General features: G+C 39.9%; 1 protein-coding gene across 4 annotated transcripts in view; it reads right to left on the bottom strand.

Moving 5' to 3' along the window:
- The window catches only part of LOC111873382 (nesprin-1), a 410,258-nt gene that overhangs the window by 315,858 nt on the left and 68,992 nt on the right, over nt 1–25,408 (bottom strand). For all 4 annotated transcript variants that reach the window (XM_023868043.2, XM_023868044.2, XM_023868046.2 and 1 more), the window contains exons 3-10: nt 12,905–13,000; nt 10,059–10,142; nt 8,390–8,482; nt 6,009–6,199; nt 4,797–5,073; nt 3,765–3,893; nt 2,491–2,637; nt 1,168–1,332 (exon numbers count right to left, since the gene is read on the bottom strand). In XM_023868043.2, coding sequence (XP_023723811.1) covers nt 1,168–1,332; nt 2,491–2,637; nt 3,765–3,893; nt 4,797–5,073; nt 6,009–6,199; nt 8,390–8,482; nt 10,059–10,142; nt 12,905–13,000 — 1,182 coding nt within the window. The remainder of the gene's footprint in view (nt 1–1,167; nt 1,333–2,490; nt 2,638–3,764; nt 3,894–4,796; nt 5,074–6,008; nt 6,200–8,389; nt 8,483–10,058; nt 10,143–12,904; nt 13,001–25,408) is intronic.

The raw sequence follows: 25,408 nt of genomic DNA, 5'->3' as shown, positions 1-25,408 counted from the left end.
TTACAGTTTAATCCATAGTAATTAATAATAAAAATCAATATGGTTTTGAAATAGTTTGTGTGACTGCTAACCCAAATACATCAAAGGCCTCAGAAATATCACATTTAACCTGTCTCTGACTTGGTTAGCGGCACAGCAGGAATGACACAATGTAACTGTTGTATCAACTTTACATTAGTAGTAGCCTCAAAACGTTTTGCAGCAGCAGCTACATCTAGAATCTAGTGGCACTATTATATAGTTGCCTTTGATCATCCTTGAGCCTGTGGAGCTACTAAAACCTTAATGTGGGACCTCGCCTGTTTCCACATACAATCCAAAAGAGATGTAGTCTATTTGGAATCTTACCAACCACTGATAAAGTCAGATATTGCTACACTGCTTAAGGTAACCCATTTCTCCACTTCAAAACCTTCCATACACTGCACATTCCTCTTTGACTTATGTTAAGTTTAACTGGCATTAAACAATTCCACTACCTACACAGATGAAGCATGCTTGACTCAACATTTAATCATTTACCATGGAACATAAGAAAATTATCAGCTGATGTTAAGAAATTTAGATTAGTCACTAAAAATTTCCTTTTTAAGGGAATCTTTCTATTCAATAAATGAATACCTGGAATGGTCTATAAATCTACAGTTAAAGTTTATTCTGAATGAAATTCATATTGGTGTAATTGTGATAATATGTACTTATGGGAGTATTTTGTATCTGTATATCATTGTTGTGACTCGAAAATTGTTCATTTGTTGTACGTATGTTGACAAAGTTGTGAGTTACAGCTGCTTTTATCATAATATTTTATCTATGTATTATATTTTACTTTTCATTTTATATCTTATTTTAGTACATATATAAATGGACTGCTTCTATATCTGTGGTGACTGTCTTGCCTGTACGGATTGCTTGCGGTAATAATAAATCAAATCAAATCAAATCAAAATATAGACAAACAGGTTAGAACCTATCTGCCCCATATCACCCTATGCACTTCTGTCCTAGACCTTCATTTAGTTATGCATACATACATTGTGGTGCACATTAAGGATCAGATCAAAGAACACATGTACTACAAAAATAATTATAATTATTTATACTAATTGGAATTAATTCCTGTCATAAGGGTCAGCACTTAAATTTCACTTGAAGAATAAGTTTTACCTTATGTTCCTCCAGTTTCCTGCTGATAATACTGGCAGTCTCTTCATTCATTATAGTAGGGATATCATCAGAAGCTATAAGAGCCTCTGCCCGTCCCAGCCACTCTCCTACTTGGCCGAGATCACCAGGCAATCCTGAGTCCAGTAGCCACAGCCAGTTATGAAGCTATAAAAATTATTTCATAATATTTTGTTGGTTACATAACAGTTCATACTTATAGTCTTCCTCAGGATACAAATCATTACCACCCTCCCACCCTTGCATCCTGTTTGTAAAGAAATACAGGATTCATTGATACTAGTAGGCTTTTGTGTTGTTGTGACTATTCCAATTCTGACAACAGGGTGTCTATCAGTTTTTCACCATACATTTTCTATATTAACTCAATGTAACTTAGAACTTAGTAGTATTACATATCATGATGAACATGTCATTAGGTTGAAGATTAATTGTACTTTATCAACTATAGAGGTCATTCATCATTAAATTAGAAGAGAAAATGACAATATAATAATGTAACAGATTTTATCAACGCGTTGCCAGGCAATAGCTCTGCAAGATGGTCCAACATGCAACAACATGAGGCTGTTTTTTCTATGTCCTCTGCGCCGAGCATCAGTAGAACAATGGGTTTTACAACATGTTGCTAGGCAACAAAGCAGTAAACACACTTCCACGTAGGCAGTGACGTCACACAACAGTGGATAGAGACCGCATGATGTTTTCTGTAGGTTTGTGCCATAGGTTTATGGGGAACACTAAACGTCGTTTGCAGGCATTCGCAGACTGGAAGAGTGAGCAAACAATTGTAAGCTGGAGAAGCACAGCAGAAGCTAGGAGCAGATGAGTACAGATTAGGACAGAGGAAGAAAGAGTGACTGAAGAAGAAATGGCAAGAAGACTTCACAGTGATTTGAAGTGCTAGTTTCTGCGTTGAGATCCGTTGCTAGGGTATGACTAGAGGAAACTGAGAATCCTAGTGCATGTGCAACACTGAACTAGAAAGTGTGTAAATCAGCTATGGTGCTGTATTGCTTTTACTTAAAGAGTGTCTGTATAGGAAGGTGTTAATAAATCCAATCATCTGAGCTAGAACCTGTTATTTTCATCATGCGTACCATCCTACATGTGAAGATATTAAACTGCACAATAACAGAAACTTTCCCTTGCTGAAATTTGATCTGAACACCTTCCAGATAAGCAGTCATGCTACTACTCCATCTAACCTCTTCCACAAGTACCAATATCAACTAATGCAATACAATGTGCAAAAATTAAGATTCACAGTTCTTATTATTAGGCACAAACAAACACAATGCTTACCTGTGTTTCTAGTTTAGTCCAGAGTCTTTCAATTTCACGCCATGACTCTACAGTAATGGTAACCATACTTTGTGACTCAATCACTCTCTTCAGCTTCCCAAAAACTTTTGCTTTCTCGTCAAATTCACCCTTGAATGTTTTGTAATCCTACATGAACAACAGAGAATACTGTATTTACTTCGTTTCATATACTACCACAACTAATCCAGAGACAGGAAACATGCAATGTAGTTAATGTTGTATAAACGAGAAGGCCACCCGACTTTTATTTACAGGTGTATAAAAACTCTACACAACTGCCTAGGATTATGCATCCTCATGAACTTTGTACTACCAAGTTATAACATAAAGACACAATGAAGAAATGAAATGAAGTACAACAAACTCTCCATTATCCAGTACATATGGGAAATGGGCTGTACCACTCATGTAAGAAAAACCCTTAAATAACAACACATCAGGTATCCCAGTGGTATCTTAATCTGATATGATCCCCTACCAACATAAAAATGTTGTTAATTGCTGCTACTTCTGAATTCTCCCCTTACACTTGTAAATCCTTATACACATGTATCCACAGTTTTTCTGTATACAGACTACTGAATTCCTGGACATCCGCCACTGTCTCCTCTGAAATTCTGAGTTGACAAAGGCAAATTTACAGTAAACTTTTCACCTTCTTATAAGAGTAACTGAATATAATTGTGATAAAATAATGTTACATAACTAGTTAAAAGAAACTGGCTATATACAAACAAACACAATTACATAATTACAATTACATAATATTACAAATATCAAACTAATTTCTAAGGCAATTAATCATATATAAAATAAATATTTAAAGCTCAGCTGAGAATCATAACAACTGTGATGCCACTCAAGTCAGTTTCAAATGTCTTTAATATGCAACATCAGTCACTAAATGATATGGTTATGTGGCAATGACTTTCCGCAAAGAGAATACATGAATATCGACCACAGTCACATTAATCGAGTCTCACATTCTGTAAGGTCAAAACTTTCATACACTAAATGCTTATTTATTAAACTGAAGTTCTCTAAATATTTCAAAATAATACTGTACATTGTTTAAATTGGGCTTTGTTGGGGATAGAAAGAATATTGATTACATATGAGAATTCAATAAATTTGGGAACATTAAATTGGAATTTCAATATAATTCACACCAGATGCTTGCTCAAAATACAAATTAATTACCAACAAAGCATTATATAAACTGACAGGCCTACATCAGTGCAATATCTACTTACAGAATAAACCATGGACAATGAATTGGTCTGCTGGAGATGTTCTAAGTACTGAGTCTTCTTAAGTAGCCATGATATCAGTTCATTATATTCAGCTTCAATTGCACCCAAAGTACTTGAACCATCAGCAGCCTGTACACAAAAGATATAACTACTAATACAAATATTAATTATATTGCTTATTTTTAAATTATAATTGTGTTTACATTTTTAAGGAATGTCAGTTGCTTTCTCAATTGAAAGCATTTAGTGTTAAAACATGTCTGTTTCTACATTTCATATAATTTTTTTTGCAAATTCTGTGGGCATACTGATTCTGAAACAAGTATTCACAAGTTAGTGCAAGATATTATTCCATAATTGGCCAAAAAAATCACAATTCGCCTGTAACATAATCTTCTATTCACAAATAACAAGTAACAAATTTCTATGGGACAGGTAAAAGCTGGTGACCTGAATGGGACAAAAATCTGGATCAGAATGGTGAAATGCCACAGGTAATTACCAATGTGATGTCCCAGAATGTATGCCAGAGACTATAAGCTTTCACTTACATGACAGAATAGTTGTTAAAATAATTTACACATCCCTACATTTGCAAGTTCGCCACACCATATTCAAGCATTTCAACTCAAAATGTCATATTCTTAATGTTACATATCATTATAACATACCAAATAATGTCATAATATGCCAGCTGAGAAAGGTACACATAATCTGTGCTCTGTTATTACTTCTGAGTCATAATACAACTGATCATGAATTTTGCTTATAAAAGTAAGTAAAAGTAAAGGTATCCCTGTAACAGGCTGTGGAGGTCCAGAGGGTTGAGAAATGTTGAGGTTCCCAAATTCTCCAGACAATCGGCTCATAGATGGCGGCAAGGCTGTCAGCCCTACACGCCAGCCGTCCTTTACCCGCAAGAATATTCCGAGAATATTGCTGGTACTCNTTAAGCAAAGTATGTCGGAAATGAGAGTGCTTATATTTAAATTCAGCTTCTAAAATTCAATCAATCAATACAGTTGAACCAACCCTGGGTTCAGGATATTTGTGCAGGAACTGAGCAACATATGTCATGATGGACTTCTCATCAGGCTGAGGCACATCAACATCTTCCGGGTCGAGAAGTCGTGCAATTCCAAGTTCACTCTCAGCCACATTAAAGGCTGTTTCTAGACGAGTCTTGTTAGAAGCTTGGCGCATTGCTGGGAAGTTGATTAAATTTGACTTGATGGCATCAATAATGGCAAGGAAAGCAAAACCATCTTGCCAACTACCACCAAAATCTCGTACTTCAATACCATGATCCCTGCAAAAAGAAAAATACATATAAATATTTAGTATAAAGTGAAGAACCCTAACAAGAACACAGTATTAAGACAATTATTCAAAAAGTTAGGAAATGTATAAACAGCATACCAATTCTGGAATGTTCACACAATTAAGCCTCTAAATTTCCAAATAATGCAATGCTGACTTCTAATATCCTGTTATAAATAGGATAAAACTGATGCCTTTCAGCAAAAATACTGAGAAATGCAAATATTTTTTAAAAATTTATCTTTCCACTCACATACAACAAATATACCATGGCTGAAATCATGTAAACTTCAAATAAAAACAAATGTTAATAGCAGAGTTGGTGCAAGCTGCTGTACACAAAGAGAAATCTCCCCCACACTCAATTAAATCAAGTCAACTTTCTCTGACCTTCATCACAACTAACAACATTAAATTCTCAGAACTGTGGTAAAAACCATCATTGGTGTAACAATTCTTTATACAGTTTTATCAACACTGTTGCACAAAATGTTTATATTGCTGCAAGTTAATGGTAATGATATAAACAAAACATTATGAGAAATTTCATTTAATAAGAAGCAAAAATGAAAAGAGTTTGTAAAATGTGCTGGCCTAGATGACCTCACAGTTAACCTTTGCTATGACACTAGCCCTGCTAACAAGAGCTGTATACTGTATTGAACAAGATTACATACACATCAGTCTTGCATCTACCAAGTACATTAATAAAAAGAGCTTTGTTTACTGACTCATTCAGTGACCATTTAAATCAGGAACACTTTTCATTCCTTGTCATGTGATTTCAGTATCAAACAAGAAGTTTAAATATGAAGCATAAAAAACAAATAAGATTCATCATATACAATTCATATATGAATTAAAGTTAGATAAAATTAGTTCTAATCAATAATTGTAAAATACTCTTTTTTCAAAATGTCTTACTTGGGGAGTGTACTGGTGACCCAATGTAGCATTGCTCTCCTAGCACCCTGCCTCCTTCTTTCATTTGGCTCTTTCTTCTTTCCTTCAACTGCTACCCCCTCAGATGAGCGTGCACCCAGGCTCTCCAAACTGCTGGCACTCCCACCAAATGCGTGATCCAAAGATTCAAGTGCTCGTGTGTTTTCTTCAATCTGTTTCAATATATAGATGCAATATGTATCAGATCTTCGTTCTTTTATTCTGCTAACCTTCATAACAGCAAATTAATTACGTTTCCACACCTGGCAGTTACAGCGGTTATACTCTACTTTTCTACTTCTGTAACACCAAACAGAACATTCTACTGCAATATCGAATTTATATCCAATAAAGGGAATACTTGCGCTTTCCTCTTATTCCATGCCATTCAATGTTTCAGTCTCTGTTAGAAAATTCTGCAAAGATAATCATGACCTGAAAGCTGTCCACCAAAGATGCTGCTGTCATGAGCCACTTTGGTGTAGTCAATATTTATTTCTTTGAAGGCTCATTTTAATAAGAAAACCTCAGGACTAAAATCTTGGGTGACACTTTTCTATGATCCACTGAAATGTAATGCTTTTTTATGTAATACTTTTTTATCAGTTCCTTTTTACAGTGTGAGGTTGTTAGGCTCATGCCCAACCCCCAACCTGGAGGACCAGGGTATCCCTCTCTGTCTGACTCCTACCCCTTGATGTGTCCAGCATGGGTGGCTCTACCAGTAGCTATGCTACCATTGGCATAGCTCTCAGGGTCTCAGGAGCTCTCAAACCCCACTACCACAATAAGGTGGAGATACCATTGGTGGAGCAATAAACAATCTACCAATCCTTATACAATCTACAGTCAAATATCTTGGGCTTCACCTTGATCAAAAGCTCACATGGAAGACCCATATTCGGGCCAAGAGATTACAACTATCAACAAAAGTGAGAAACATGAGCTGGTTAATTGGTAAAAAAAATTCCAGCTATCATTGGAAAATAAACTCCTCATTTTCAAAACTACACTCACACCCATATGGACGTACGGTATAGAACTGTGGGGCTGTAGTAAACCATCAAACATCAAAATCCTACAAACATTCCAGTCAAAAACACTACGTTACATAACTAACGCTCCATGGTTCGTCTCAAATCAAACTCTCCACGAAGATCTTGGAGTTTCTTATATAAATGAGGCCATAAACAAACAAGCCATCAAATACAGAAACCGCATTGTGGATCATGAAAATCAACTAATAAAAGAACTCGCCGTCCAACCCTTAGTGAACAGAAGACCTATTCTAGGTAACGGAGGATAACCCATCAGTGGATGGTACTCCCTACAAGCCATGCAACGCCCTAACATTTGCTTATTACTCTGTATTAGTACATTATGAGTAGACTGTAAATATCCTAAAATAAATAAATAAAAATAAGACATATACAAAATTTTTTCCCTTGTTATTCATTTCTCTCTACCTCCTTTGGTGGGAAGCCTCAGAGCGAAGAAGAACATAAAAAATACAGTATACTTTCATCCTGATTCTTGGAACATAAAACACTTTTAAATTACTGTACAAATATTACAAAGCACTGAACGGCAGCACAACTGTCACAGCCACACAAGGTAGCATTAAATATCTTAAGGTGCAAAGTAGTGAAGTGTACTATCTTCTGGGATATAACGCCGTGGAGACCGTTGAATATCAACGGACGTTTCAGCGGAACATATCACCTCCATCTTCAGGGTCGAATAAGACAAACAAGATATAAGTATGAAAGCAAGTGGCAAGAAGATGGGAAAATGTAGTATTAACCATAATGTTCAGCATGTAACTTTATATCATCCATTCTCTTTTACTGTTGAGATATTTAACAGCCAGTTTAATGTGTAGTGCATTAGAGACAGTTTAGCATCGAAAGACGCAACACAAAAGGCAATGGCAAACTCACCCCCTTAAGTTCCTTGTGTCGAAGCTTGTATTAGGAAAAATAACATGTTTTACTATGTGATGTTAATTTGTAACAAGCATATTTATACTCTTGTGCAATTAACTAAACTAAATAATTATTTCAGTAAGCAGTATATTACACAAATATCAGCCTACTAACGTGAAATTGTTTTTATAAGAAAGATCACAGCATTCTTCCATCATCTTGTGATGAATATTAAATAAATGTATTTTACTTTAAGTCATCAATATGTTAACATTCTGATCATTTATATTCAAAGCTATTCCACTTGTCTAAACACAAGATAAATGAAAACTGTTGGATCTCTTCTTTCTATTACATATTGTTTAAATATGTGAACATACTATAGGCAGAAGCAAACCCATGCACATTATAAAATGCTTTGATAATATGTAAACATACCTGGAAGTATAGAATAATGGTCCAAATAAGACCCAAAACAACTGGAGGTCTACCATCCACCAGATCAGAAGAATTGATGTTGACAAGTTTAATCTGAAACAGTTCAAGAAGTTTCTAGGAATGGTTTGCAACCCTGTGGGGCACCTATTAAGTTCATTCAGTCAATCCACCTGACCATTTATAAGGAACAACTCAAGAACAGCTGGACTGATTATCATGAAACTTGACATTTTAGTTTAATGAAACACTGTCAGGTCATTTAAATGTTCATTTAGATTGGAGGTGTTTAACAAAGAACCTACATGCTTTGTCTTGCTACACAAGAGCAGACAGAAGTTACAGAGAAAAATGAAACCATTTTAATGCTATACACATTTTACAACTTTCCATGATAATTAAATAAATGGAATGTTATGGCTACATTTTTTAGCTTTCATATTTAACAATCACCGATGGCCTCCAGAACATAACCACAGTAAAAAAAAAGAGCAGATGAAGTCTTTATTAAATTTAGACTATATTACAACCATTTTTTATTCTTTTAATGCAGTGCTATATTACAACACAATTTTAAAGCAATTATACGTACATATTTAATTTTCATGTATACTAACAGCAGGCCTAAACAATGAAGCCTTTACCCATTTGGTAGACACATGTACAGTTCAGGATTCTCATCAACTACAAAATTCGTATCATACCAGTGCTGTCACGTAGCTGAGTGTGACTAAAGACGGGGTTTGGAATGGTGACTTGATTTATTGACCACTTATACACATGACTCAGAACTACAAGCAATGCCACTGCTAATCTCCACAGTTCACACATCACAACAGCACCCGCTAAGCCTTCTTCCAGTCTGCTGTCTTCACTAGCCATTCTCTGGCAACCGCTTCTAACAGTGGAGATTCTTCATCTACACTTACTCAACTCCTTTCTTCACAGCCTCCCATGCAGAACTCAACTCAGCTGACTACTAACTTGGTGCCCCAACCAGGGGCGGCCCGTGTATAGGCACTGCAGAACTGCAGCACCCCCAATTTTCACATGATATTATCGATAACATTTATATAATGAGTCCTTTTTTCTTTAATTCTTTCTTTATACTTGTACAATACAATATATAATCCTTAAGCTTAATGTCAGTAGCCAAATCTTTGTATGGAACTGTGCGCTTCTGGAGCAGCACCCCCACTAATTTTAGCTACGAACCACCACTGGCCCCAACTGTCTTCAAGGTAACTCCTCTGCACAGAGCATGCAGAAAACACCATTCGTTCTCATACACTAACTGTTTCCGCAGTAATGTGTTCATGTGACCCAGCAATGAGTTGTGTACCACTGTCTATTAAGAATCTGCTGCACCAGCAACAGACATTATTTCATAACCATTACCCAGCAACACATCTTCACGCTACAATACCTTAACTGTTAATAACTGCATGTGAATTTAGTGTTGTTTCCTATAAGGGAAGAACTCACTGAAATCTCAAATATTAAATTATATTTCCTTCTGCCAAACATGCCTGTTAAGTGCATACTGGTGTCTTAGAAACCAGGCCAGAAATGGAGAAACTTAGAACACGGGATGAAAAGATTCTATATATAAGGTTACCAGTAGTAATGTCAAAACTATTTTTTTATATAGCAGTAATGAGGTTAACTTTACCTTTTTGCTTTGTAGGAACTGCAGAGCAGTGTTGGCATTGCTAAGAAAGTGTGGCCTCTTTAGGTTCCGCCCTCTTTCCACTGGCTGAAATAAATAAGAAGATACAATTACTGAGCTGCAGGAAGAATGAATGATATAGTCCGGTTATTTTGTGATACCCCCATAGCAACCACTTATTAAATATCAGAAATGGAAAAACTGTGAAGTAACAAGCCACAAGCTGCATAACCAAGGTTCAGTTCCTCTGCCACCATCACCATTAACATCAACCATCAGTCAAAAAAACAATTAGCATGAGAAGAAAGTTTTGAACCAAAAAAATTGACTAATTCATTAGTACAGGAATACTACATATACAATTTTGAGAAAATAAATCATGATGATTCAGAACGCTTTTTATCAGCAAAGAACACAAATAAAGAGAAGTATGGATCTTAGGACATGTCCTGATGATAAAACTTGAAATTACATTAAAAGAGAAAATGGAAAACTGTGAAATGTGCAACATTGCTCACGAGTTCAAAAACATTAATGGTGTAAGGTTACACTTCATAACCAATTAAGTGACTAGAAAATAATTAGACTAACAAAATAAGTTATTATAGAATTTATTCATCAACTGAATGAATTAGTTCAAAACCTGTGACAATTTCACTTTCACACATGAACATAAGAAATGTGTAACCACTGTGTTTGTGTAAAAACTTCAGTTGTGTTGGACTATGCTTTTGTATTTATATGACATATTCCACATCCTACAGTCATTTTCACTAACTCTGGATCCAGAGAACATAATGCAATGCAATGTAATGTAATATAATACAATGTAAGCTGCTACTCGTTTGTCCATTCATGACACTTAAATTTAACTGATGTAAATTCTGCCCTTATGTCTTTGAACCACGTGGAAGTGGTCACTGTTGCTGACATTTAAAGCCGGGTCCAGACTTGTTGCGTATCCCCGTATCGTACCCCGTATCATCCTTCCATTGGAAAATGATACGCAACGGGCTGTTTGCTTGCTTGGCAGTCTTTTCCCGTCGCATCAAAGGGATGACTCGGGTTGTAGTGGTGCCAGTCTGGACGTGTAGGCGGCTGCATCGCGCTTTGCTTATCAGCTCCAGACAGTTGGAGTGTAGTCATCATCAGTGTGCGTTCTTCTGTTTGTGATTCTCTGTTTATACTCTGAATGGAGTGGAGTAAGGAGAGCATTATATATTTAATTGATGAATATAAAAAGAGGGATATGCAACAAGTCTGGACGCAAAATTCTGTCGCGTTGCATCGGACAATACGCAACGGAGATACGATACAGGGATACGCAACAAGTCTGGACCCGGCTTAAGAGGTGCATGCTGCCTCCATCTTCAGGGGACCATGGTACTGCTTTTGGCTTTTCATGATCTAGAAAGTGTCAAACTGACCTACATTCTACTTGGAGCTTTCAGAATACATACATTCTGAAAAGCAACAAATCAAAAAATTTCAGGTTTCTCTCTCCTCTCCTACGGAACAGTACATGCTCATTTAGAAAGCACATAAAAAGCTATGACTAGGTATGCAAGTAACTTAAGAGGGCAATGCCTAATCTCTGACAACCCCTTTGCTGGAGTTGAGATTCTCACAGCAGTGACAGAGCCACAAACTCTGATAGAAGCCCACTGATATTCTGCAGGACCATACTGCCTCCATCTTTAGGGACACAGAGTAAGCCAAACAAAAGACCAATAAGATGTAGGTAGTGGAGAACACAGCATTACACCCCAGAAAATAATACAATTATTTACTACATTATTGACATTATTCATCACCTTGTTTTTATTTTAAAAGTCTGTAGACTGGCCTCTGTCTCTGCCCTCATGTAAAATGTCTACTCAGTTGGGCACAAGACTGTACAGACATAATTTATAGATTCAAATCCTTTACACTGGCAGACAGGTCTATCAGATCTATCAAAATCCATGAAATCTAAACTAAAACAAGCTACCCATGATATTAGACACACTTTACCTTGTTTAAAAATGGAAATGTTTGAGCAATTCATAATAACACAGTGGTCAGACTGCCTTCTCCAAAGCACTACTACTGGAAAGTGATGACCCTCAACACACTGCACTGAGAGGAACAGTCATGATATATAATATGTGAAATGAGATCAGGTCTGTAAATTTGTAAAAGGGGAAAAGTATTGCATTCTTTACTATTCATGATTTCCCACTAAAACATCAACAGGAATTACACTAGTATCTGAATAAAAGATGGCCACGCCATAGCTCAAGCGGATAGTCGCTGGCTTCCTACTACAGGGGCCTGGGTTCGATCCCAGGTCTGGTCAAGTGGGATTTGTGGTGGACAAAGTGGTGCTGGGGTGGGTTTTCTCCGAGTACTTCGGTTTCCCTTACCAATCTTCATTCCACCAAATTCTCCATCATCATAATCCCCCAGGACAGGCTACAATAGGCCAATCAGTGGCCGCCATGACGGGTGGACCCAGTTGGACTCCACCCCCCACTAAGCGAATTAATCTGAATAAAAGACTATACTGAGGCTACAAAAATAAATCATTGGGATGGCAGTACTGGAAGGCTGCTCCTCCATGCCTAGTATTTTTATTTCCCTTGGGCCCCCTTTGCCATATATCAATCAACATTAAGCACTTATGAAGATTATCACTAGCAACAATCAGGTGAAGAGAAAGGCCAGATGACTTCAGGAGAACAGAGGATAGTACAACAGAGGTAGAAGCTTATCACCTTAAGGAGATGTGGTGGCTGACTCAAGGGAGTTCTTTCTGCTGCCTCAGTATAACTAACTTTGACTTCTTGGTTCTTAATTTAAGAACTCACCAGTCTTTCACCTGACAAGACTTCCAGCAAGGCAAGCAGTCTGGTTCCATCCTTCAAGTCATCTATCAAGTCATCTATCCGAAGCGGTGGAACTCGCTGTAAGAAAGGAAACAGAATGATCATTCTCTTAATACAAGATGAAATGATTAAACTGATGTTCAAAATAATTTATATTACAACTTCAGGATACCAGTACTCCCTGTTGTCAGACAATCTGAAGATTCATCACTGTCATAACAAAACGCTATCAACTGACGTCTTGAGCTAATACAATCCAACTCATGTGTCTCTCCTGATTTTCTACATAAGACTGGGTTTGGGCCAAGTAGTTGGAATAATAATCCGTCCCTCAGCCACTAATGTCCACCACAAATCCCACATAACACTGCCTGATCCGGGACTCAGCACGGACAGCCGCGTTGGGAAGCCAGCGACTAACCGTCTAAGCTATGCTATCCTTACTTCGTATTAAAAATAATCTCGAATGTGGTGAATGTTTACCAAAACATGTGAAGCACACTTTGGTTTTATGCAGCATCAGTACAATGTGCACAGATGTGCAGCACAGAGTTTGAATTTGCACTAGCACAGACTTGCATCTGCAATAAATGAATATCAAGGGCGACGAGGTACACAAAATCGCAAACGACCCATTTCGAAAACATCTGGGGTATAGTACAAATATTATGTTTTTGGACATTATCCATCGTCTTGTCCTTATCTAAAACGCTGTCCTGTTCATAAGGGAAGCGAGGCGCTTTTCGTTGTCTGGCTGAGGGTTTATAAGAGAACTGCACTGCCTAAGGAGACAGTTGAAATGTAACCGTTGCCGAGTTCAGTTGTAGCATGCGAATCGTGAACGTGAAGCATATCGGAACGCGTGATAGAGGCGATAATGTGAGAAGGTATTGGGAGTTTGTAATACAGTGACACTGGTATAGCTCCCGTGTTATAAATACGTGAAGACTACTGAAGACACAATGAATTGATTGGTGTGTAGGAAGTGTATAGTGACACAGGATGCTTAATTATAACATAGTAAAGACTTGTAGGGCCGGTCACGGTAGCCGAGCGGTCTAAGGCATGTACTGTCTTGACTCGCTTGGAAACCGGGATCGTGGGTTCGAATCCTTCTCAAGGCATGGATGTTTAGTTTGTGTGTGTGCGTTTTTCTGTGGTTGTGTACAGGTAGAGGCCTTGCGACGAGCTGATCACCCGCCCAAGGAGTCCTACCGAATGTGTAAGATCTAGAAAAGCTGAAGTGAACGGAGAGGTACATGGAGGTAGGCCAATGCCCACTGGGGCTGTAGTGCCAAGGAAAAAAAAGACTTGTAGGTTGTTAAATAAACCAATTAACAATCCGAACGGCGTCTTCAGTGGCAAAACACGTTACATTATATACACCACCTGCTTTAACGCTAAAAGGACTATGGTTTCCTTACAGAGGACAGTTACATGTCGTATGAGTCTTAGAATACCAACACAGCTACCCCTAACAGTACTGACTAACCGGTCTTTATAAATATGACTCTCTGTGTTTCATATAAGATGAGAACTCAATTTTTAAACGTTATTTGAAAAAAAAACGTGCTTCAAAGCGAATAATCATAAAATTAAGTGAATCAACAAGTTCGTTCCTTGTTATATAGTTGGAGAGCGTTGCTCAGACCCTAGCTATCCTCCGCTCGAAACTCATGTACTGGGCCTCGACGCGGTACTTCCCAGGTTTCCACTCTCTTTCATTTCGCGCCTCAAAGGGTTCAGAGTGCCTGATGACACTTCCTCAATTTCCTCAGCAATCTGAAAGGCCATAATGGGTATTACAGATGGGAGGGATTTATGACGTACGCCGTTGAGATGACCTCAGGTGCCATGATATACACACCGAGTTTCATGAAGACTAGTTCCGGCATTGGAAAGGTGTTTTGCGGTATACACATACAGACACAAAGACAAACAGACAAAAAGGTGATTTCATAAGACTGCTTTCATTTTTTTTTTTTTCAAAATAGGAGAAGTAAACTAAAAATCAACAGTGCTTGAGTATTTAGCTTCTGGCTGCTGAGTAGGTCTATAATACACTAAAACATACAAACATCCCTCTAACAAAAGACTAAAAAAGTAAAGTAAAAAGTAAAGGTATCTCTGTAACAGGCCGTGGAGGCCCATAGGGTTGTGAGATGTTGAGGTTCCCACATTTTCTAAACAATCGGCTCAAAGATGGCGCGCCGGCCGCCCTTTACCCCCAAGAACATTCCAAGAATATTCCTGCTACTCATTTCTGTTAGAGGCTGAGTCGACTCCAGGCCATAGTGCGGCTGTAAGGATTAGATAAATTGGAAAAAAAATCCAATTACCTCATCGGGATTCGATTCCGCGACCTTCCGGATTGTAGTCCAATAAAAGACTACAATATATTATTTTTAGTTTCCACAATTACGACATACAAATGACATACAGCGAATGTCAGAGAAAACATTCTTAATGAAATCAGCTACGTATCCACATCACAAATAACACAAGGAAAATATACACATCTAGCCATACACGTAAGAGTCTGACTCGCGAGTCCGGCTCAGCGAGGAGCCGAGCTCGGATTAATTTCACCACACATATATGAGCGTGGCGACCTACACACGGACGAGTTTGGCTCATTGGAACCCGAGCATAGTCGGGCTCTCAAGCCAGACCCGCACGTGTATGGGCCCCCTAAGGCATAAAATGCTGGGATCCTGGGTTCGAATCATACTTTAGTCATGGATGTCTGTGTTTAATCTGGGTTTGTGTTGTCCTGTGTAGTTGGCGGCCATGCGACGGGCCGATCCCACGTCCAAAGGGTCCTACCGACTGTCTTTAAGATTAATGAAACTGAAGTGAAATGGTGTTTCACGGATGTCCGATGCTCCAGAGGAGCTAACTACTCCATAATTAGCTCACTGTAAATGTATCCAACTTCCAACAAAATGAAATTATATCTAACTCATTAATCTGTGTTTTTATTTGAAAATACTGTCATAATAATCGAATATCTAATCAAAACGTGGTGATTTTAATAATAATATACCGTACATTAGTGCTGTGTAGACGGACAGTAAGATACAATACAATGGTTTTAATAATACATCAACACAATGTTATTTGATTATTTCAGTTGAGTCTAAATAGTCTCCTGCAGAGAGACATACGCTCATACTTAAATATACGTTTAAGGGGATCAGGACACAAGTAGCTAACAGTTTTATGTGCTTTGCCTAGGTAACATCAAAGTACGTGGTCAGCAATAAAATCCAGCATCAAAGCGCGGCAGCCACGTGTGCTGTTCGTCGACGCTGTTCCTCAGTTCTCGCGAGATGATCATGAACACTGCACGTGCAACGCCTGTCTTTATGTCAATGTTCAACATTATCAAAGAAAATAAATTATTAGTGCATTACAGAAAATACGAGTGGTATACTAGCAATTTAATAAATATGTTCGTACCAGAACCAGTTATGTGATACTTCTTAATTCGGGATTTTTCTCTTCTGTATGAAGCCAATAATGTTGTCATCTTTTTTAAATCCAGAACTGGCATTTTCATTTCGTCACATATGTCTTTCCATGCGTCCTCGCGTATACTTTTGTTATGGCAATTAGCACTTTTTGAATTCCACAACACCTCTTTAGATTTATAAAGTTGTCTGAGAGCTAGACACTTTTCATTCTCCATTTTGCCGCGAAAGAAACGCCGGAACGCCACAAGACCGTCTCACCTGAAAGAACACAGCACACTGAAATCCCTTTGCCGCGGGACAAAGAGACCTATCCGATTTGGCTCGACACGCGCCAAGTTCGCTCGCGGCGGTATGCGTTCTACCGCGCGCGGCAACTTGGTATCGACTTTGTGAGACAAAGCTTCGAACACTGCCTGAGCGGCAGCCGCGCGCAACTGATACCCGGCTTTAATGGACGACAAGAAGCCGACGAAATTAACGTCATTTCCGTGGTTATATGGAGATGCAGTGGGGCAAACCTCTGCAACTGACTCCACACTAAGCAGACCACCACTGGAAGAACGATCTGGACCATGGAAATGACCGTCCCACGCAACAAGAGCCACCACGGCGTCTATAGACGAAACAGAACACTGCGACATCCGGTTTCCAAAGTTTTGCTCGTGTCAAGGAAAGAATGAACATGGGTAGACAGAAGAAAGCAGTCTTCTGGGATTTGGCACCGTGTATATGTGGTGTTAACCGACGTTTCGGAGGAACGTATCGCCTCCATCTTCAGGGTAGAAGAAAAAATATATATGAAATCTGCAAGCGGAGAGACCGTGCAGTCTGCTTTTACCGGTTCTCACGGTCTCTCCGCTTGCAGATTTCTTATATATTTTTTCTTCTACCCTGAAGATGGAGGCGATACGTTCCTCCGAAACGTCGGTTAACACCACATATACACGGTGCCAAATCCCAGAAGAGTGCTTTCTTTATAGTCACCGCCGTGAAAGCCTCTAATCTTACATGGGTAGACAGAGTTTAAACCGGCGTCCTGCTCCCCACGCTACCTATATTGGACACCTCTCCTCCATAAACACCAGTAACAAAGCGAGAACAATAAGTGAGAGAATACAATAAACACCTGGTGTAAGTGAAGTAGGCATGCAACTGGGCGGTAACTGCTAGGCATATAATGAGGAAGAAAAATGTCCATTCTTTCAGTGACCCGAGTATGGGGAAGGTTTACTGTTTATTTCATACTACATCATCCGCGACGGGTCACGAACAGTATGTATACCTACCTACCTACCAATCGGTGCTACAGCCCTGGATGAGCCTTGGCCTCCTCTACAACCAGTCTCCACAACCAATGCGTGGTGCCACAGGAATGGATCCACCCATGATGTACCGACGCTGGTTGTTAGATTTCTGAACAAAATTATTTTTATGCGATGAGGTTGTTAGCCTCATGCCCAACCCCTAACCTGGAGGACCAGGGTATCTGTCTTAGTCTGGACTCTACCGTTTGACCTTTCCGGCAAGGGTGACCCTACTGGTAGTTAAACTACCGCCGGCATAGCGCTCCAGGTCACAAAGTCACGGAAGCCCCACCACCAGGACAAGGTGGGGATGAACAGTAACTACTTTAAACTTGAATTTAAGATTTTCTGAACAGGCCCTTCAATATAGCAAGACGTTTCTTTCCGGCACTCGGTAATTGTTAATTTCGCCTTGGAAACAAAGTAGACAAGCAAGAAGCGGCTGACTCACGTGACCGTGTCTTGTTATGTTGAATAACAAAGTTAACTTAATTACTTAGTGTCGACACGCGCCTTGCGGTGACGTTTCTTAACGTGACTTCACTCCGAAACGCCATTTAATGAAGAAAGTAAAATCTAAGACCAACTGCTTCCAGCAACTGAAGTAATGCTGTACGGTTTGATAGCTGTGCCCAACTTCCCAACACGCAAAGCCCATTTTCCAATTCTGCATACACAGCGGTATAATGAGGTATATTGTTTTTGTAACTTAATTTACCTGTTTTCTTTTATCGTGCAAAGAACATTACTCAGGCCAATAGCACTAGTTTATGCATTCTGAATAATAAGCACATCAGTCAGATGTTTATTTTAATTATACTCTCAAAATGTGTTTGATGCAATTTAAGATCTCAGAGATATTGGGTTTTCGGACTTTATCCATTGTCCTGGTTTTAAGATAACTATGAATAACACGACGTTTCAGAAACTGGATCTGTTTCCGTCATCAGGTGAGGGAAAACACCTATTTTGTTGGGTCCCTTAGAAAGAGCTAGCCTCAATCACTGGAAACAGATCCAGTTTCCGAAACGTTGTGTTTTTTCTTAGTTGTCTTAAAAACCAGGACGATGGATAAGTCCGAAAACCCAATATCTCTGTGTGTTATACACCATCGTCAGAATCCTATAGTAACTAATTTAAGATCTGTTCGATTAGTCGTTGAAAATATTATTTTACACCTCCACGGCCGTTTCCGATGGTCACACGGCGAGGGCCCTCTCCCAGACACAAAGCGACAGACGTGTAAGCTGACCACGTCCATCCACAACCTAAGTCAGAACTGTGTACAGAAACACTTCCAGTCCCCTACACGCAATTATGAAGTGCTGATTGCTTAAGTACACAAAGAGATTTACCTTTCACCGTAACACTTTCATGCTAGTTACAATGTATGAAGAAAACTGTCATGCGCATGTCATGTCATTTCACGGGGTACGGATAATGGTACTGTGACGGGCTGATCCCCCGTCTAGGCCGCCCTACTGCGTGTCCAAAAGGCTAGCTCTTATTTCTGAGTGGTAACAGGGGAAAACGCACAAGCCTTTCAAAAGATCGCGAAGGATATTTTTGCCTTCTTGTCAACGTTCGTCTTTACAAAATTAAGACCGCCTTCATAGACTTCAATAACCTCCCACATTACAACGCTACATAAAGAAAAGTTTAGATTTTAGTACACGCTTTCGTATCTAATATTCTGAACAAAAAAAAATAGGTAAATCGAACAAGAGCTCTTCATATTGAACTTCAGTGCGGTAACCCCTATGTTCAACAACACTGGACACGATCCTGAACCAGTTTTGTTCACTCCCCAATCGTACAACCAATTTTCCTAAAAGTCCACCTTATTCTCAGTCTTGAAACTGGTTTTATTCCGAGATGTTACCGAACCTCAAATTCTTGCATCCACTGTTTCAAAATCTCCTATACATTACGACTATTGGATCCTCCTTGAGTTCACTATTCTGACATTTATAGTGATCATACACCTCTACACAATATTGACAGAGCGTCAGACTGTAGAATCCGAGGAATCATTATTATTTTATTGTACGGAGTAATCCTACGTAGAGCCGGTCACGGTAGCCGAGCGGTCTAAGGCATGCACTGTCTTCGCTCGCTCGGAAGCCGGGATCGTGGGTTCGAATCCCATTCAGGGCATGGATGTTTGTGTGCGTTTTTCTGTCTTTGTCTACAGGTAGATGCCTTGCGACGAGCTGATCACTCGCCCAAGGAGTCCTACCGTATGTATAAGATCTAGAAAAACCGAAGTGAACGGAGTTCATGGAGGTAGGCCTAGGCCCACTGGGGCTGTAGTGCCAAGGAAAAAAATCCTACGTAGACGTGGAAAGACAGTTGGGGCGGAGAAGGCCTAAAGCCTATACCTTGAAACTGATGATAATCAGTGAGATTTTAGTAAGACTGGGCAGGCATCTCGCTGAATGTGCCGGCTGCAGTAGTAGTAACTATGCCGGTAGAGTTAGCTCCCAACAATAGTCTCTCTGTCGTCAGCTGTAGCCTTGTTCACGAAGAATGCTTACCTAGACAAGCTTCCTGNGCTGAATGTGCCGGCTGCAGTAGTAGTAACTATGCCGGTAGAGTTACCGCCCAACAATAGTCATAAACATATAACCTAAGGGCAGAAACTAAAATCCCCACCAAAGTTTAAGGAATAAAGCAAATGTCACCTTTCCTACAGAACCTAACCAGCGCTGCCCGTGCTGATCAACGAGGACGATGCCGTTATGAACCGGAAGCAGAGACGATATCGTTTACATGGCGCTAAAATATGATTCTGTCGACACTCGAGGGACCAGCATATTTACGTCATTGAGTGTACTCTTAGCACAAGCAAAAGTAGGTAGTGTCATAAATTCATCGGGAAAAAATACAAATAAGACACGATATGATACAGGCCTAAAGTGGTTGTTCAAGGTCAAGAAGAGTCGGCTCTGTTGGGTAATGTCAGGGTCAACTGACCCCTTCGGTTGAATTTATACATGTATTTTCGCAAAAGAAAAATTATATATAAATTAGACTTCCAATTATGGATTCCTATGTAACACGTTATGAATTACCAATTACGATCATTAAATATGTTTAAAGAAAAAAGCGAAACAATCTGTAAATAACTGCCTTCTGGTTAGACAACCTTTAATATATTCATTCATTCGCCCCTAAGGCAAACAGTTGTGTTAAATGAACAGCATGGCCTGAATCAGATTATTATGTTTCAATTTCACTATTACAACTAATATTCCAGTGGCTCGAAACTTATTCGAAAGTCAAAAGATGAAATACATAAACCTGCCGTTGTTCTCGATATAATCAAGAGATTTGCGAAAGCTTTTTTCAGTCATTTACAGATCATCTATTTAATTTTCGAAAATTAAACCAATGAAACTCGCAGAATCAACATGTTCAGGTACAACTTAATAAATGACAAAAGGTCACGCCATAGCTCAGGCGGTTAGTCGCTGGCTTCCCACCGCAGTGGCCCGGGTTCGAATTCGGGTCTGGTCATGTGGGATCTGTGGTGGACAAAGTGGTGCTGGGGCGGGTTTTATCCGAGTATTTCCGTTTCACCTGCCCATCTTCACATTCCACCAATTGCTCCACAATCACCATTATCTATCATCTGGGGCTGGTACATTAGGTCAATATTAGCCACAGTACCAAGTGGACTGCCTCACCCAACTAATAATAATAATAATAATAATAAGAAGAAGATGATGATGATGATGATGATGATGATGATGATGATGATGATGATGATGATGATGATGATGGCATACGAGAAGGCACTCAAACAAGGCCCCCATGTATACTGTACAAACTAACGCATAATTCTCGGGCGATGCTTACCGTTGCTGTTAGTGCACTGAAGTAAAACGTAACCTTAAACGAACAGAAAGGTCAAGGTCGACCATTTATACCTATCGCCTGTCTCATCTTCTCTTCAGGGGAGGATTTTCCACAGGTAAAATACTTGTGAGAATCTTTCTCCGGAATTTAAATTTCAAATCTCAAGCAGTGTGTGTCCGTGCTCCGTTTCAAACCTGATTCTATTGCAGTATTGGCCTACTGAATAAAACTACGGAAACGAGGATAGAAACAAAAGGTAACAGCGGAGAGGTTCTACAAGGCATACAGCGCTTTAAACAGTTTTCTCTGTTCTCCGTGGAAAATATGCGGTTTGATGAAAGTAACACAGTATCCCTTGTATGTACAAAAGAATAAAGTTCATTTAGTGGAAAGTGTTTCCTTCAATCTCTCTCTCTCTCTCTCTCTCTCTCTCNCGCACGCACGCACGCACACACACACTCTCTCTGCAGTTCCTTCTAGGAAAATAACCACGGCAAACTAGGCCGCTCTGCCTTGCTGACAACAGGAGAGAGAACACGGAGAGGGTTGTGGCGAGGCTCCTCATCAGACACTCGGCCCCAGAGAAACGAGCTGGCAGTCCACATACGAACGCGTGATCAAAGCGGATGGAACAACACCGAATCCTTCCCTCAGTGCGTCTGATACATTTTAATTCAAATGTCCAATAATGTTTTCGCTCAATAATGCTATCAATCTTAAGTTTCTTTCGGTCAAAAAAACAAAACTTCGTGCACTTTTAAGACATCCTTCAGGGGACACCACTTGTTTGTATTAAGAATGTATACAGTTCGAATCTCGGCCTATAGACTTATAGCCACAAGCTGTCAGCAGTTATTCAAGTCTCCCTAAGTGAGTGTCGACAAAATTCCCCAAAACTTCCCTCGTTTACTTTTCGACCCATATATACACGGTTCCATCAGCGAACTTGAGGAATAGTCTAGGCTTAGAAGGTGCGACGGAACGGATCAAAACCATCGTCGGCCCTAACGCACCAGGGAAAAAAAATGGATAAGTTCGCAATTTTAATATGCTACAGGTAAATCCTCCCGAGCCAGTCACTCACGGAGCTGAGCCCTTCTTGAGAAGCCGCCAATTCTGCTGCTACTCAGAAACTTCCCACAATTTTATGGAACCCGAATGTTCATTACCACGTTCACAAGAGCCCTCCACTGGTCCCTATCCTGAGCCAGATCGATCCAGTCCATACCATCCCATCCTATCTAAGATCGATTTTAATACTGTCCATCTACATAGGTCTTGGTCTTCCTAGTGGTCTCTTTCCATCTGGCTTTCCCACCAATATCCTATATGCATTCCTCTTTTCTCCCATTCGTGCTACATGCCCTACCAATCTCATTCATGTCCTGCCAATCTCAACCTCCTTGACTTGATCATTCTAATCATTCTTGATCATTCATAATAACCTAGACTCTCTTTGGCATAAAATTTTATATTCTCTCTAATAGTTTCCGAAGCTCTATTAACGTCCACCTCGGTGTCTTAATTTTTCCAAAGCTGCCAACCTATTTGAGATTTCAACACAATACTGCTCTTTGCCCTCTACGTCGTGTAATTCTTGAGATTGAACCTCTCCATATGAATTCTGTACGTTGTTTGTTTACTCACTGTCAGTCTCTCCCTAACTTTGGCCACCACCAGATAGTGGTCAGTATCACAATCTGCTGCACTTGACCATCGTATATCAAGTATACGTGAATGCCGTCTCCTAGCTACCAAAATATGATCAATTTGGTTGTGCCGTTTTCCATCAGGATATGTCCATGTACATTTATGAATGTTATGATGTGGAAAGTTCATACGTTTGTCAATAAGATTTTTACATGTGGCAAAGTTTACTACTGTAGCTCGTTTATCATTACTAATTTCGTGCAAGCTCTCGTTCCCAATTCTTGGTTTGAAAATTTCTTCCTTACCTATTCTGGCATTCAAATCTCCTAACAAAATTTTTCATGTGGTATTCAGGGAATTTATCGAATACACGTTCTAGTTCTTCGTAGAACCTGACCCAGTCACTGGGTGAAAATAATCTAGTAGTCTGCTGACCTAAATTTTTGTCAAAAATTTGACCTGTGGTTCTCTTGACAACAGAGAACTTTTAAATGTGTTCTTACAAATCTGTTCTAAGTGGGTGAAAGGTTCGGTATGTGCCCCTCCCCCTCTCCCTGCTCCCTATGTGTTTGTGCGCGTGTGTGCGTGTGCGTGTGCGTGTGTGTGTGTGTGTGTGTGTGTGTGTGTGTGTGTGTGTGTGTGTGTGTGTGTGTGTGTGTGTGTGTGTGTGTGTGTGTGTGTGTGTGTGTGTGTGTGTGTGTGTGTGTGTGTGTGTGTGTGTGTGTGTGTGTGTGTGTGTGTGTGTGTGTGTGTGTGTGTGTGTGTGTGTGTGTGTGTGTGTGTGTGTGTGTGTGTGTGTGTGTGTGTGTGTGTGTGTGTGTGTGTGTGTGTGTGTGTGTGTGTGTGTGTGTGTGTGTGTGTGTGTGTGTGTGTGTGTGTGTGTGTGTGTGTGTGTGTGTGTGTGTGTGTGTGTGTGTGTGTGTGTGTGTGTGTGTGTGTGTGTGTGTGTGTGTGTGTGTGTGTGTGTGTGTGTGTGTGTGTGTGTGTGTGTGTGTGTGTGTGTGTGTGTGTGTGTGTGTGTGTGTGTGTGTGTGTGTGTGTGTGTGTGTGTGTGTGTGTGTGTGTGTGTGTGTGTGTGTGTGTGTGTGTGTGTGTGTGTGTGTGTGTGTGTGTGTGTGTGTGTGTGTGTGTGTGTGTGTGTGTGTGTGTGTGTGTGTGTGTGTGTGTGTGTGTGTGTGTGTGTGTGTGTGTGTGTGTGTGTGTGTGTGTGTGTGTGTGTGTGTGTGTGTGTGTGTGTGTGTGTGTGTGTGTGTGTGTGTGTGTGTGTGTGTGTGTGTGTGTGTGTGTGTGTGTGTGTGTGTGTGTGTGTGTGTGTGTGTGTGTGTGTGTGTGTGTGTGTGTGTGTGTGTGTGTGTGTGTGTGTGTGTGTGTGTGTGTGTGTGTGTGTGTGTGTGTGTGTGTGTGTGTGTGTGTGTGTGTGTGTGTGTGTGTGTGTGTGTGTGTGTGTGTGTGTGTGTGTGTGTGTGTGTGTGTGTGTGTGTGTGTGTGTGTGTAAAAACCATCTAAATTTGTTAACATTGTTTGGGCGGACCGAGAGTTACAAACTGCTGCTGCTAAGTCTATGTAAAGGGCTGGTGCGGCGTCAACAAGTACACAAAGTTATCTCCTGAGATCATGACAGTCGAAAACTATAGGCAAACCCAGTTATCACTCTCAGAGATGAACGAATGTCCTCGTACAAAACGACAGGTGCCTTGCCACGAGAAGAGAGCCATTTCCCGTGTAGATGTTGACATTTCCTTTATAATATTCCAATTAATGATTATCATATGATCTTCTCGGTTAATGACGCGTCCCAAAGAGGCGCTATATTAAATAAAAATAATTATGTACACTAAATGAGTTTGGAGATCTTCATAGCAGTGATGACGCATGTTGTGATCTTCTGGGATATGGCATCTCTAGCCTGAAAAAGGAAGCAACGTGTTCTTCTGCGCCGTAAATGTGTGCCCTAAAGATGGAGGCCACATGTTCCCCCAAAACTATTTTACCTATGCGCCAGCCGACATCGTATCATAACCCAGTACATGAATATGTACACGCTGGTGACGTCATAAAGTAAACGTGGCAGCAAAACAGACTTCAAGTGTATTCCTGTGAAACTTAAGCTTCCATCCTGAACAACATGTTCTTCCGAAACGCTGATACCCACATGTTAGCCTACACAGCGTCGTAGCCCAGGACATAAGTACAGG

Source organism: Cryptotermes secundus, unplaced genomic scaffold (genome assembly GCF_002891405.2).
Source record: "Cryptotermes secundus unplaced genomic scaffold, Csec_1.0 scaffold22, whole genome shotgun sequence".
Taxonomy (NCBI): domain Eukaryota; kingdom Metazoa; phylum Arthropoda; class Insecta; order Blattodea; family Kalotermitidae; genus Cryptotermes; species Cryptotermes secundus.
Note: the sequence above shows the minus strand (reverse complement) of the source record. Positions and strands in the feature narration are given on the sequence as shown.